Source organism: Mauremys reevesii, linkage group 1 (genome assembly GCF_016161935.1).
Source record: "Mauremys reevesii isolate NIE-2019 linkage group 1, ASM1616193v1, whole genome shotgun sequence".
Taxonomy (NCBI): domain Eukaryota; kingdom Metazoa; phylum Chordata; order Testudines; family Geoemydidae; genus Mauremys; species Mauremys reevesii.
In genome coordinates, this window is record NC_052623.1 from 258,055,502 (window position 1) to 258,071,157 (window position 15,656).

Below are 15,656 nucleotides of genomic sequence, written 5' to 3' on the forward strand. Positions count from 1 at the left end.
CTCAAATGTATTGCTTACTTCACAGCAGGAATAAACAGGCAAAGGGAGGGGGGAGACCATTGTTCAGACACAAGCAGAATTCAGATCTAACAATTGCATAATGAGATATATTTGTCAAAATCTAGATAACTTTCAAACTGACAAGGCTGGTGAGATAATCAGTTACACTTGGTGAGTGGGTCATTGTCTTCAGAAATAACCGATTCCCCTTTCAGCAGTGCTTCTGATTGTACTCATAGCTGTTGAAAAGTGAGCATGTGACACTTTTGAGGCCCTTTCTAGGGAATGTAACTTTGAAGTATAGTAGCAAGGCATCTAAAGCATTGTCTGTGCAAACAGATGCGAACTTGCTGATGCAAACTTAACCTTACTTAAAATCAGAGGCCTGTAACTCTCCGACAAGAGGAGTGTGCATGCAAAGGATTTTGACATTTGTCCAGTGTGGACTGGGTTTAGCAAGGCTAAACAGTCATAAATTGAATAAACTTCAAAGGCTACTCGTAGGTCTCTGACTTAAGTTATTGAAACCTGCATATAGTCAAATATTTATTGCATGATTGTGTACAGTTGCACACTGCAGAAACACTAATGTTACCAAAATAAAACCTAGTACAAAATCTAATTTTTTTTTCTCTCTCATGGATAGTGGGATTACTATTATATGAATGTAAACCTGGGGAAATCTCTGAACAGTCTTTTTTATATGCTGGCCTATATCACTTAGTCATCATCCATTTGAAGATGTGCGTAGGTGTGAAGGCTTAAGATTCTCAATTGAAAGAGCAAGGGAACCATGCTGAGAGGCATGGTTGACTTCCCTTTGAGAATGTTACTGATTTACACAGAACTAGGACACCCTCTCCAGTCAGACTGAGCACTTCTCCGCTTTTTATGTTTTAACAATTGTATCTTCTTCATTAACTGTTCCCATCAGTGTAAAAATCTTTGGCAAATATCTCTGAAATATTAACAGAAAAATAAATCTTAGATCTGCGAATGAAACTAATTTTCTAGTCTCTGGAGCCTGAGGGCTGGCAGGACTTGGACTTCTAAGGAAGCAACATTTTCAGCCCCTTGGTGGATAGGGGATTAAGGGATCTCATTAGTAAATAGTGACACCTTTTGTGTTCATCATGGATGTAAGGCTGGGGAGTTTGGATGGGGAGGGTGAAAGTATGTTTACTGAGTCAAAGTAGCTGTTTGGTTTTTAATGTCTGAATGAGGCACAATGATGAAATGTTGAGCAAGTAGGAAGTATTCAATAATGGCATATCTGCATATGCTTTGAAAGGGCCAGCTTCAGATATGGTTGAAATAAGCAGTTGTAAGAAGCACACAGGCAAATTTGCTGTGGACTGCTTCATCTCTTGCAAAATCACCAATAGCTACTGTCCCCTTAAACAGTGCGGGTAGGTTTTAAAGTAAACTGTGTCTATGTAAAGGGTCACTTTTCTAATCTAGCTCTGGGAAATCTAGGGCACCTCTGGTATTATGCCTCAGTGACACCATCTCCCTGTGCTTGTATATCAGTCCTTTTGTACAAGGCTATTGTATGGGTGACTTCTTACTGAGTTTACATGCAGCATTTAATTTGTTAGATATGAACATACCAAGCCATTGAAGCGGGAAGAAGTGACTACTGTGAATCCAGCTGCAAAATCTTATCCATCAGCATCTTCAGACCTCCCGTCTGTCCCTGAAGCACTTGAAGCAAGCACTGGTGAGACTGACCTTGAAGATACAGATCTGGCAGCTACAGGAGCAGGTGCTGAAGACTGGGTGAATGCTGTAGAATTTGTCCCTGGGCAGCCATATTGTGGACGTGGTAAGCTGATCATGGGATAACGGTAATTTTCTTTTGTGGGTTCACAATTACATGCAGTGTGCAAACTACTTGTTCTGTGTTTTGTCATCTTAAGCCATCTGTAATGAGTGTGGATGTTTGTATTTTTAAAGTGGAATATATTCTTCTTCATTAATTGTTTTTAATTGATCCCCCTATTCTGAAGTTGGCTCGCACACTCTTGCATGGCCAGTGCAGTGATTCCACAGCAGTTACTGGGGACAATGTTGCACCTGGGGCACAGACCCAAATGTTCTAGAACCTATGTAATGAAGGACTCACCCTGTAGTTCCTCAGTTCCTTTTTTCCCCCTGGTCTAAGTAGGTTGCAGAACCTTCTCCTTCAAGTTCCCTCTCTCTCCCCTTTGAGAAGGGGTGCATGTGTTTGTTGTACATATACAATTTTTTAATATTAAACACTAGAAAGAAAAGAATCTATCTTTCTGTAATTGACTTTTCGTAGGACACCATGGATGATGGCATGAAATCAGATTTCAAGAGGGTGCTCTTGTTACCAAAATATATGTGCTCAGTACATCTGTTGTCTGGTCTGCCTTGGAGAATCTTTGTGTTGCCATTATTCCCAGGCCCAGGAGGAAACAAGCTGGCTGAAAATGCTTACTTAGAAGAGGTTTTGCTGCCTGGCCATATAGCATCCATGAATCAGGGCAACAAAAACTTCAAATAAGACCTTGGAGCATGAGTAGCTGTTATCACCACACCATTATGGCTGGGGTGGAGAGAACTTTGGGGTTGACTCATTATAGTTTTGAGATTTTTTTAGACCTGTTCTGTTCCTGCAGGAACCCTTGATGCCCTCATATCTGCATACTGAGTCCACCATCTACTTCTACTGTTAGTGTGAACAGGGAATAATTTCACAGTTAAGACTTCAAGGAAAGGGCAGCTTTTGGTGCCGTTTGATTTGAAGGCAGTCATCTTGCAGGGTGAATTCCGTTCTGGAGGTATCAGAATTGGTAACTGCAGATAATCATTTGGTCTATGTAGCGTGGATGTTCCAGTAGGTCCACAGGAATAAAGACCCACCTGTTTTCTCTTCCAGTGCTGCTTATCTATAGTGACAGTATGCTGATCTCTGTTTTCACTGGGGCAAAGGGGTGCATAGTTTAAAAAAAAAACAAAAAAAAACCCCTTCTGCTTGTGAAATCAGTTGAATACTGGATCTGAGAGCAGAGCTGTGTGTTTTGATGTTTCTTCTTCTTCTTCTTCTTCTTCTTCAGTGCCTTGACATTTAGGAATGCTGTCTGGCCAACATTCTTACTTGGTCTTACTGAGGTTGGGTCCTCTCCATGCTTGGTCAGGGACACAATTTATGGAGACTCAGGGTCACCAGAGCATGAGTCTAACAAAGCTGAGAGGCATCATCAATACAGAGGATGAAGCTGAAAGAACTGGATGACTTTGAGGACTGGAGTATTAGAAATTGAATTAAAATTAATAGTATAAAGTGCAGGGCCTTGCATTTAGGGACTAACTAGAATTTTTGCTATGAACTGGGGTGGTGTCAGCTTAGGGGACCAGATGTCCCATTTTTAAAGGGACAGTTCTGTATTTAAGCCCTTCTGCGGGTGTCCCAACTTTTTCTTAGAAGATATGGGACAATTTGCCCATTTTTGTCTCCCCTCGCACGCCCCATCAGTACTGACGGGTCATCCTGCTGACTGGAGGGAGGCGGGGTTTAGTGGCCCCATCAATGGGGATGGGAGTGGGTGAGCTGGCTCCCTGTGTTAGATATGAACATACCAAGCTGGCTCCTCCCCCTGCTGTGTGCTGGCTCTTGGCCAGCAGGGCCCCGTCCCGCTTCCTGCCAGTGCTGGCTGTGCGCTGTGGTGGCTGGTGAGTGTGGGCAGGCGCCAGGCGGCAGCCAGTTACATGTCACCTCTTCTGCCCACCTATCGGCCCTTTTTGCATTCCCCCTCTCACTGTCCTCCCTCTGCTTTGCTCCCCAGCCCCTGGTCAAAGCGCTCAGCTCACCAGCAGCCTGGCTGTGGGGCTCCTTCCTTCCCCCACTGCCTCTGGCTGGGCCACTGCTGCAGGAAAGCCCAAGACCCTCTGGCCCAGGGCGCTGGCCAGGAGGAGCCAAGCCCTGCATGTGCCAAAGCCCCGCACAGCGCTGGCATGGGGCAGCCTCTCCGCCCCTCAGCTAAGCTCTGGAGTGGTGGGGGAAAGCGATTTCCAGCCTGTTCACACCCTGAACCAGCAGGCTCCACAGCAATCCCCGGGGCAGGGACTTAGCACCCTCTTCACCTGCCCTTCCCCTCAGCCTGGGTCCTGCCCCTAGGGAGCGTGGGGCTGCTCCGTCCCCTAGGCACCCTCCCCGGCTGAGCCACCTCTCTGGCTGGGTTTGCTGAAGCCCCTGCAATCAGGATCCCTGGAGCACAATGCATCCTTAGGGCTTAACTCCTTCCCTGCCCGTGCTGTAGTCAGAGGTGGCTGGGTTATGTTGGTGGCCAGCAGCAGCCTGGAGGTGTTAGCTGCCTTTCGACTCTACGTGGGCAGGACGGGACAAGCTGCTTCCAGCCATGCGGGGTGGGTGCGGGGAGAAGAGATGAGCTCTGCAGACTCTACAGATCAACCCTTCCCCACCACCACCTCACCCTGTGGCTGGAAGCAGCTCCCGTCCCTTCCCTCCGCACAGTGCCGGAAGGCTGCTGCTGGCCACATTCTGGTGTGAACCCTGGCAGAAATCTGGGGAGGGGAGCATGTGACCCTGCATGCCTCCCCACTTGTTGCCTCAGGAAGACGTGGCACCACGTACCAGGTGAGGCAGGTCTGTGCTGGAGGCCCAGCCTGGCAAGGAGGGTGGAGAGTGCTGGGCAGGGGGATCGGGTTGGTTGGTCTCCCCCCCACCCCCGTGTGTGAGAGGTGTACGGGTCACCACTCCCCATGTGAACCTTAAAGATAAGAAGGTAAATAAAAAGAAGCCAACTATGCAGGATTTCTTTTTAACAGGGGCTCAGTCAACTTGTTGTTAATTTGAATGTTTGTACTGCATAGTTCTGATCGATTGCTGTTGAACTCGCTTGAATATGAGTAATTTTACCAGGTGTCCCGTATTCAGCATAGGGAAATATGGTCACCCTACATCAGGTGGAAATGATAGAAAGACCTGAGTGTATTAGTCAGTCACAGGATGACTGAGCCATCAGTGTGATGCGGTGGTGAAAAAGGCAAATGCAATCCTAGGATTGCATCAGGTGAGGTATTTCCAGTAGAGATGAGAAGTATTAGAGGCGATAAAAAGGTAATAATTGGAGATATACCAATCTCCTAGAACTGGAAGGGACCTTGAAAGGTCATCGAGTCCAGCCCCCTGCCTTCACTAGCAGGACCAATTTTTGCCCCAGATCCCTAAGTGGCCTTCTCAAGGATTGAACTCACAACCCTGGGTTTAGCAGGCCAATGTTCAAACCACTGAACTATCCCTCCCCCTTATCTGTACTATGTACAATTTTGGTCACCCAGGTTTTTTGTTGTTGTTGTTGTTTTTTTATTTAAAGAAAATTGGAACACGTGCAGAGGAAGGCTACCAGGATGAGCAGGGGAATGGAGAACCTAACTTATGAGAGGAGACCAAAAGAGCATGGCTTGCTTAGCCTAAAAGAATGAAGGCTGAGAAGGGTTATGATTGCTCTGTAAATACATTGCAGGGGTTGGGGGAGTTAAACAGCAGAAAAGCTATTTAAGCTAAAAGATAATGTTGACATAAAAACAAATGGATAGCTCTGTCCATAAATTCAGGCTGGAAATTAGAACGTGATTTTTAGCCATCTGAGGAGTGATGTTCTGGAACAGCCTTCCAGTAGGGAGCTAACAATGGGGACTAACAACCTAACTAGTTTTTAAGATGGAGGTTGGTAAATTTCTGAATGCAATTACAGTAACTCCTCCCTTAACGTTGTAGTTATGTTCCTGCAAAATGCAACTTTAAGTGAAACGATGTTAAAAGAATCCAATTTTCCCATAAGATTTAATGTAAATGTGGGGAGTTAGGTTCCAGGGAAAATTTTGGGGGGCAGACAAAAGGCATTATATACTGTACAGTATTGAACAGTGGTGGGGAGGTGCCCCTGGCTTACCCCCTGGGGCTCAGGACTGGGGGTGCTGGGTCTGGGAGGGAGTTAGGGTGCAGGAGGGCGCTCAGGGTGGGGGTGCAGGAGGAGACTCAGGGCTGGGGCAGGCAGGAGGTGCAGAGCACTTACCTGGGGCAGCTCCTGTTTGCTGCAGGGGGGGTGCAAGTGGCTCTGCGCAGCACTGCTCCCATGACCATGATTCTGGGAGCTATCTCCCCCCTCTCCCCCGGCAGGCAGGACCACCCTTCCATGTTGCATGAGGAACATATCCCAGTTTCTTCCTGTTTTAATACATGCCAATGATACTAGACTCTTGGGAACTTTTTGTATATGCAGTTCAGGAAAAGACAATCTTTAGTATGTTGGGAGATTTTTAAAGGTATACGGCACATAAAGCTGCAGATGAGCATCTAGTGGGATTTTCAAAGAGGACTATCTGCATTTTAGGTGCCAAGATAGCTTTAAAAGATAGCTAGCTTTAAAAATCTAGCCGTGGGAATCAAAAGAGGGAAATATTAGTGTGCCTTATGGCATGTACAAAAAAGCTTCTGTTGCAGCTAGCCATTTGTTTCAGTAGCAAAGAACCTTTTTCAGGCCCACAAGGACTTGCCTGACTCCAGGTTCTCAATTGGTTTTGGCAGCCATTATTTGGACAAGAAGATCCGGTCTTCCAAGGCTGTAAGATCAGCACCTCTGTAAAATAATTCGAGGACACTAGGTCAAATGGATAAGAGCCAGTGCAGTTGTGTTCTTTTGTTGGTTCTTAATGAAGATTGCCATTTATCAGAGTGTTAAGGCAAAATTATGATTTGCACCTTTAATCCAACCTCCTGCCCTTCTTGGAATATTATTGTTAGCCAAGAGAAATGAAAGCTGTTACTTGGGAATGTCAGGAAACTGCTAAAGATAGTGTTGTGTGCTGCTAACAATATATCTGATACATGTGATGTTCTGAAAGTGACCTTAAGAAGACATCTGTATCTCAGAGCTTCCAGGTTGTTTCTGTAAAGTTCAGATTCAAGCTTTCATGGAAAATTATGCACAGTAACTTGAAAAGCAACAATGCTTTTCCTCAAGATTGGTCTGGAAGCCTGGGTCTTTGAGTTGTATGCTTTGTGTATGTTTGGAGGAGCAAACACCCAGGAAATACTCTTGAGGTTCAAGCTTGGCAGTTCACTTCCAGCACTTAGGATATCACCGTAACCCAGTGTTTCCTAATCGGTGAGGCAAGCCATGCTGGGGGTACCAGACTAGTCTGTGGAGTGGCTGAGATGAACAGCCAAGCAGTGTGGAGGGGAAAACTTCATGATCCAGGATCTACCCCATTTCTCCATTGTAAACATCTTGAAAGCTGCTTCCTTCCCTTGATGCAGATGAAAGAATAGCTTGCAGGCTCACTCAACAGCCTGCTGGACCAAATTTTTTTTGCTCACCGAGGAGAGTTACATGTACTCTGGCAACCAGAGACACCAATGGAGGTCCCTTCATCCCAATGTAGTATCATGATGCATGGAGGACTGAAGAAGGGGAGCAACTGGAGAGCTTGCTCTTTGTTAAGAAGCAATTCCTTGGGATTAGTGAGTTGAGAATTAAGTCATTCTTTTGTCTTTCACTTGCCTGGGGCAAAAAAAAAAATCCATAGCAAACAAGCTGAGCCAGGATCAATATGACTGATCTTTAAAGTAAGCCATTTGTGCTTCAATTTACCTTGAAGTGGGGGCATCCAGAAATACTTATTTGCTTCTGCAGAGAATACCAAATGCCTACCAATTTGCACAAAAGCAGTGATGCCTGCCCCATACTTTTTTGCTCTATGGGGGTGGAGACCTTAGTTTTTTCCCTTCTTTTGCCTGTGGTTCTTAAAGAGGAGATGCAAGAGGCAACACACAATTCTTATAGTACCAGATTATAAAGTAGTTCTGGTTCTAGGCCTCATTCTGGCAGAGGAGCAACAGGTGATTCTTCTCTACTTTTCCAAACCTGTTATCTCACAAGGGAAGATTGAACCTGCACCCAGATCCATAATTCCTTCCTCTGGCATTTTACATCTTGGAGTTTAGTAGATGAAGAATGCTCTTGGAAGAAGTCCAGCAAATTACATTAGAATCTTGTAAGCCGTCCATTGGAAATCTTATGCCCTAAGGTGGAAATGTTTCTCATTCCTTTAAGGAAAGAGCCTCCGGATCCTGTCCTCTTTATTTTATATTGGATTGTTTTCTCTTTCCCATATCAAATCTTGGATTATCTTTCTTCACAGTTAGAGTGGCATCTCAGTTGTCTTTTAAACTGAACCATTGTCTTTTCTCGTCTCATGACTGAGTTGGTGAGGTTATTCCATAATTTGGATGATAAAGGGAAATTCAGTTATACCATTTCACAAATCATCCTGGAGGTTCCTGGCATAAAGGGAGAAATCCCAAGAGAAATCCATCTCAGCCCAGAGAGAGTAGACAAATGGATAAGGTTTTCAGCTCAATTTATGACCAGGCAGGGATCCTGCTAATCAAAAGCTCTTGGGACTCCTTTTACTAGGCTTGCTGCAACACTGCCAATTTAATTTAGTCTGTAGAAATATCTAGGAACTTGGAGAGCATTTTCTTTAAATTTAATTCATAAGCTTACTCAGTGCTGTTCTCTTGATGACCAGGACAAATCATATGGATGTTTAGGCACAAAAGTCCTTCAGTCCTTTAATCACTGTTTCAGCTAGTTCCTGCGGGACTAATGCTGCTAGTTCTTCTCTCCAGAATGAAGAACAGCCGAGGCAATTTATGAAGAGGAAACAAAGATTACTTACCTGTGATCAGAATTCTCTGCAGGTATGATCTCAACAAATCCATGCTCATTATCCCTCCTTACACTTCAGAAGGGGGATTTGAGATTTGCCACAGTAGTAAGAGACTTGGGCAGGGTTCTTGTATCCTCTGTTCTAGAACATTCTTATGAGTCCAGCAGTGAAAGCCACCCGAGCAACTAACTGCTTAAGAACTGCAGCCTGTGCAACAGCATGCTAACTAACATGACTCATGAGCATAAGAATCTGTTGAGGCAGTATTTTTGGAGCTCCAAGTTAGTCCTCCTGGTAAGTATCCGTCCTCTTCTACAGGGCCTATGTGTTGGCTGTATAGGGACAAAACACCAGTTTTAGTGGTTGAAGCATAAGAGTTTAACCACCACGTACTGAAGCTTGTTTCAGCCCATGTAAATCATGTTTGAACTGGTTCAAAAAGCAAGAGGGACAGGGTTTTTAACCTACTTTCAGCATGATTTAATTCAGTTCTTACTTGAACCAAACCTTGTTACAAGCATGGTTGACCCACAAGAGTATTTACCCACTTTCAGAATTGGTCAGTTTTCTTAGTATTGACCTTGTCCTGTTGGATAAAGTTGAATCTCACCACTAATGCACTGATTGTCTTGCCTTGCTTATACTGAAAGCTGAGAAAATCAGAGTTGAAACTGCTTCCTTCTAGGGTGAAGAAATTGCTAAGTCATTTCAGGGTGAGGTTTTGAGGGATTTATTGACACAAGCCTTGTGCATTTTCTGTTATGTTTTTTGGATAAACTGAGTTGGTTTACCCAAAGTTTTTTATAGCTGAAAAGCATGCATTGCGAACCCTAGCCCTCAAATGTAACACATTTACCATCTCTAACTTCCCCCTGCAGCTGCCCCTTCCTGCATCGAAACACCCTTGCAGGGAATGGTAATTGAGGAAGAGTATGAAAAGCAGCAAGCAAATGTGGAGATGAAGAAGCAACTGTGCCCCTACGCTGCAGTAGGAGAATGTCGTTATGGAGAGAACTGCGTGTATATCCATGGGGATGTGTGTGACATGTGTGGGTTGCAGGTCCTACATCCAGTTGATGCTGCCCAGAGATCCCAACACATAAAGGTAAGCATACAAATGGCTTGTGTTGAATAGCTTCAATTACTCCCTTGCCTTGTGCAATCACCTGTCATTCATTCCCTTTCTTCTGAAGTTGACTGCATACAAGTCAGTCACTTAACAAGAAGGTTCACATTGCAAACTGAACTATTTCCTGGTCAAGGCTGTTTTCAAAGCAGCCTTGTTTAAAAGAAGCTGGACCCTGTCTACATTGAGGATAAAGTTTGTATAACTGTACTAATACTCACTTAGGTCACTTTTCGTGAAGTTTTAATTCAGCTATTTCTGCCTGGGTTCTTGGCAAAGAGCCTGAACTTGACGTTGACCATTGCCTCCTATTACCTAAAAGACTGTTTTTTGAGGACCTGAACCTCCCAGGTGGTTTGTTCTTTTTAGTTTAGAATGTGGGGAGAATAAATTTAAGATGAAACTAGTGAGTTAAAACCTATTAAATAGTGCACAAGATTACAGGCTGGTTTTCTCTCTCTCTTCAGTCTTGCATTGAGGCTCATGAGAAGGACATGGAGCTCTCATTTGCCGTCCAGCGTAGTAAAGACATGGTGTGTGGGATCTGCATGGAGGTGGTATATGAAAAAGCCAACCCCAGCGAGCGCCGCTTTGGGATCCTCTCCAACTGCAACCATACTTACTGTCTCAAATGCATCCGCAAGTGGAGGAGCGCTAAACAATTCGAGAGCAAGATTATAAAGTGAGGCACTTCCCCATCTTGATTGTGCTTTGTTACATGGGAAGAATTTAGTGTCTTGTGACAACTTGCAACAAAGTCCCCCCCCACAAAGACTGCATTTAATGCATCCTAACTAATGTTAAGCCAGAATTGAAGTCATCTTCCAGGGGTAGCATTTTGTTTGTATTTACACTCTGACCTAGTTAGTCTAGATTGGATTTTGCAAACTACTTATTTGGATGAAAGTCATGTTTTGTCTTCAGTTAGTTACCATTTAAAGGTTTCAGGCATCCAGATTAGATGGTGAAAACAGATTAACCAGTTCTGAATGTATGTTTCCTAACTTTTCACTGCCCGGATTAATTAGCCAGCCAACAACCGACCCGACCGATACCCTCTTTAAGGTGTTCTAAAGAAACCCAAACAAACAAATACAAAAACCAAACAAAACTACAAAAAATAAATTTATCTAAATCTAAAGAAAAAGGAGTCTGTGTGAAATGTTTTTTCCCCCCAAGTTCTGTGGAGACAAAATGATCAGCTGCTGAGTTGAGTTCTGAAAGAAGAGGAAGAGTTTAGGGTGTCTTCTTGTGCAAAAGAGAACGTAGATTGAAAAAGTATAAAGTCCTGGCAGTAAGTGCCCAGGCACAATAGGATACATCTTTAAAGATGGGATATGTGCCATGGTATGTTTTATAATAGGACAGAGCGCCCCTGTAATGTGGAATTTTGCAGTGCAGTCTCTTCGTTCCCCAGGTCCTGCCCAGAATGTCGGATCACATCTAACTTTGTCATTCCAAGTGAGTACTGGGTGGAGGAGAAGGAAGAGAAGCAGAAACTCATTCAGAAATACAAGGAGGCAATGAGGTACGAGCGCTGCAGCCTTTTGTCAAGTTAAGACTGCAGAGATAAGGGCGCACCTGGAGAACAAGGGTGTTTATCTAAAGCCCTCTCATACCTCCTTTCCACCCCCACACGTGTGAAGTGCATCCTTACTTATCCACCCGCAGATGCATGCATCCACACAGTCACCTAGCTTTCCTATGTACTTATTGATCTCACAAGCTTTTTCCTTACCCACCCAATACATAATTGATACAGCCATAAGGTAGTAGACTTGTGCACTGTGAGTCATCAGCTTCCCTATGCATGCATCTACCCACGCACACATCTGTTGGGTATGCACATAGTGTAATACATCATTTCTGTGTATGTATTTTTATTGATAAAATGGCGTCAGCGGCAAATGGTGCATATTTAAAGAGACCCCCTGGACCATAAGCAAATGCAATACTGAATTCTGAGTGGCTCTGCTGTGAGTAAGGGTTGCGATATTTTCCTTTCCAGCAACAAGCCATGCAGGTATTTTGATGAAGGCCGTGGGAGCTGTCCATTTGGAGGGAACTGTTTTTACAAACATGCATATCCCGATGGTCGCCGAGAGGAGCCACAGAGACAGAAAGTGGGAACATCGAGTAGATATCGGGTAAGTCTCATTGCTTTTAGACTTTTTCGGAAGAGGGAAGGAAAAGGTGTGAATGCCTCAGATTTGCTTATGTAGTAAAACATACATAGTGGATTGGAGGGGAGAGTGATCCAAAGACTGGAAGTGATGGAGGGGAGACTATGGAAGAGACACATTTCTTAATGTCACCTGTATCTTGAAGTGTTGGTGGTCAGCTAAAATAGGAGTAAATGCAGATCCCATTGTGAAGCATGACTAGCTGCATGTTATATACCTGGGAGCTGAGCATATGTATCTTGTAACTCTCGGTCACACAAGAGCAATAACTGTGTTCCCTTTGCAGGCCCAGCGAAGGAATCGGTTCTGGGAATTCATTGAGGAGAGGGAGAGCAGCGATCCCTTCGAGAACGATGAGGATGAGGTTGTGACCTTTGAGCTCGGCGAAATGTTGCTCATGCTTTTGGCAGCAGGAGGTGATGATGAGTTGACAGACTCCGAGGACGAGTGGGACTTGTTTCATGACGAGCTGGAAGATTATTATGACTTGGATCTATAGCACCTGTCAGCGGAGTTTGGACTGTCTGCTCGGCATCAGACAGTAGCTCTTTCCTGTGGTGTTGTGGCAGTGCCTGTGTTTCTCCTAGGCAGGCCTATCAATTCCAGGTGCTGTTGTAATAACTTTTACCCAGGGTCTGTCTCCTCCCCTTGCCCCAGGAGTGTTTGTTTTTCTCTGTTTAAACAAATAACAAGAAATCTTTAAAACGTTAGTTTTTGTAAAATGAATTAACTGTCAAACAGTTAGCTTAGGTTTGTTGCTTCATCTGTGTTCCCGACAGGATTCACCCAGTTCCAGGGTTAAAGTGTTTACAGACTTCCACACTCATCTTGAAGAGCCCAGATACAAAAATGAGAGCAGTGGCCATGCAGTGGGGGATATAAATTGGCCAGTGGCCTTTTTCTGCTGTGGACTTCAAATCAATACTTCCGATTTTAGGCCAGACACACGTACTTCTTGCTGGCTTCAGCTCTGTTCCAACCCCCTCATGTACACATCTTCATTTGTGGTTTTGGTCTCTTGTTTACTTGCACATTACTATTACTACTGTGTAACCAGAACCAGGTGCGAATGTTCCAGGTTTTTACTGTGTTTAGCATGAAAGGAAAATGTGTTTGTACGTGAAAGGAGAACTTTCAATGTGTATAAACAAATAAACGCAGAGTTGGATCTCAAGGGCTGGGAGACTCTGTATATGTTTAAGAAAACAAAAACTAACTCTCCTCCCCTTTTGGTGCATGAATTGTAGTCTCCAATTGGACACGAAACTGGTTTAGTGGTCTCAGCCCAGTCTGTGGCAATGGTCTTAACCATCAGGTATAACTTGACACTCCTTAATACACCAGCTCTCTCTGATGTATATTATAGGGACTGACTAAAAGTAGGAACCTGGTGAGCCAGAAGAGGGTTCTCACCATATTGTTATCCAGTAGAACATCAAGTCGGGATCCCTTAATTGCATTGCTCACATAGTTTTATACCATCGATAACCACTCAAGCCATGAGCTTATCCAGGAAATCATTATACTACTTAGTTGGTTCAAGGCACTCCTGGCTCATATCCCATCTGAATTATGCCGGTTGCTTGGAAGAGCTGCGAACTTGTGAGTTATTGAGTTACCTAGAAAAGAACTAGCAGTCATGCAATAGCAAGATAGAATTCCATTGATAAGAGCTCATATCTCGCCACCAAAGCTCCAGTGCAGGAATTTTCATCTTGCATTAAATTATTGCTGCTCTTTTAATGACTCATGGATGCCCCATGATCTGTTCTACTGCTTCTCTTGCCCTGAGACAGCCTCTCCTTTCACTTTTAAAATGGAATAAGAAGTTGTTGCTGAGCTCTATGATGTATTGTTTTGCAGCTGCCTTTTGTAAGAAGCACTTTTCCGAAATAAAAAACAAACAAACAATTAAACAAGAAGTCTGTTCTTTCTTTAAGCTGAGAGTCTCTAGATCTCAGCCTCTCTTTGTATGCCCTTAGTGTAAACTAGTCTGGTTACTACTAATTACTGAGTCCTCTGCAATGCCATAGTCATGCTGCAGCATTAATACACAATTGTATCTTGTCAACACCCTTATGCAAAACAGGAAATTCTATAATATATAAAGAGAGAACATTTTATGAACAAAGACAGCTGAGACCACCAAACTATGAAAGTGCTTGGGATTACCACTGAGTGATAAGAGGTGGTTTTCCTTCTCAGAGTTGAGTTCTAAGACTGGCTCAATTCTGTCAGTTTGTTCTGGGCTGTACATTTTATAACATGCACATCAAATATTGCTTGTGGTGTCAGTGGGTAATAAACGCCTGCTATAATACTTTGTACTTAGTACTGTTTATCCAGAGAACTCAAAGCACTACTGTACGCTAACTACTTCCTGGTAGACCACATGCTCCTTTATGGGCCACTGTGTATATTACATTGTAAACCACCTTCGTCACGGGGAATCGGGAGATACTTAAGTAAACAGCTGTGAAAATGTTTTCAAACTGACTGTGGGGGCAGGGGTGAAGGAAGAGGTGAGTACTGTTGAAACTGGTCTTAGACCTGGGGGTCGGGACCTCTCGGGGTTGTGAGGTCATTACATGGGGGGTTGCAAGCTGTCAACCTCCACCCCAAACCACACTTGCCTCCAGCATTTATAATGATGCTAAATTATATTAAAAAGGGTGTTTAATTTATTAGGGGGGTCACACTCAGAGGCTTGCGATGTGAAAGGGGTCGCCAGTAAAAAAAAGTTTGAGACCCACTGTCTTAGACAATCCAGATACCTTATCCTGCACCCAGACATTATGAGGTGGCTAGTAGAGTGCACAGATCCCAAATAGGAGGGAGAAGTGTGGGGGTGGTAGAGGCCAGGCAGCGTGAGGGAAAAGGATACAGAGCTAGGTGGGGGAGATGAAAGCATAGGAGAAATAGGGAAGGATGCAGCAACAGAGTAACAACAGTTTTGGAAGGAAATGGGAGAGGAGGGAAAAAAAGATTTAATGAAGAGAAAGCAGAACTAAACATGGACAAATTAACTTTCCTGTAGACAGCTAGGTGCCAAATCATTTACAGATGTGCACATACTGTTATTTAACAACAAAAAAATGACACTAGGATGTGTTGTGGGAGAGGAGGAAGTGTTGAGAGGGAAGGCAGGGAGGTAGCAGACTTGGCTGTGCAAAGGAAAGGAACGAGGAAGCCCAATGTTCTCTATAAGGGTTAGGGATAGAATAGTATGCTTTATCTTCATTGAGAATAAGATGTGTGCACTGAAAGATGTTGATTTTGGCTTTTGAATAGTCTCATGCACCATTTGTTTCTGCATCTCACATCAGATGCAATCGGGCATTTGGGTTATTTTGGGTGCCCATTCATTGGTATATCAACAGAATCTAGCTGGCCACAGACAGGTTCTCCTACTACAGAATTCCAGCTCAATACAAGGTAGGCACTTCCTTTCTGATATTTTTTCTTATGAAATGTTCCTAATTTTTTTAAAATGCAATGTTTTATTTTCCCAAGGGGAGGTGCCTTCCTATATCATTGCACAGCCTCTCCACTTGAACTTGGCTGGGTATTGGGTCTGATTATAAACAAGTCTGGTTATTTATTAATCAACTCTGATTCTGACT

General features: G+C 43.9%; 1 protein-coding gene across 1 annotated transcript in view; it reads left to right on the plus strand.

Annotated features, from left to right (window-relative positions):
• The window catches only part of MKRN1 (makorin ring finger protein 1), a 30,961-nt gene extending 17,009 nt beyond the window's left edge, over window positions 1–13,952 (plus strand). Inside the window, exons 3-8 of the mRNA XM_039519948.1 lie at window positions 1,599–1,825; window positions 9,603–9,829; window positions 10,318–10,532; window positions 11,268–11,378; window positions 11,859–11,997; window positions 12,320–13,952. Coding sequence (XP_039375882.1) covers window positions 1,599–1,825; window positions 9,603–9,829; window positions 10,318–10,532; window positions 11,268–11,378; window positions 11,859–11,997; window positions 12,320–12,532 — 1,132 coding nt within the window. The 3' untranslated portion in view covers window positions 12,533–13,952. The remainder of the gene's footprint in view (window positions 1–1,598; window positions 1,826–9,602; window positions 9,830–10,317; window positions 10,533–11,267; window positions 11,379–11,858; window positions 11,998–12,319) is intronic.
• The last annotated feature ends 1,704 nt before the right edge of the window (window positions 13,953–15,656 follow it).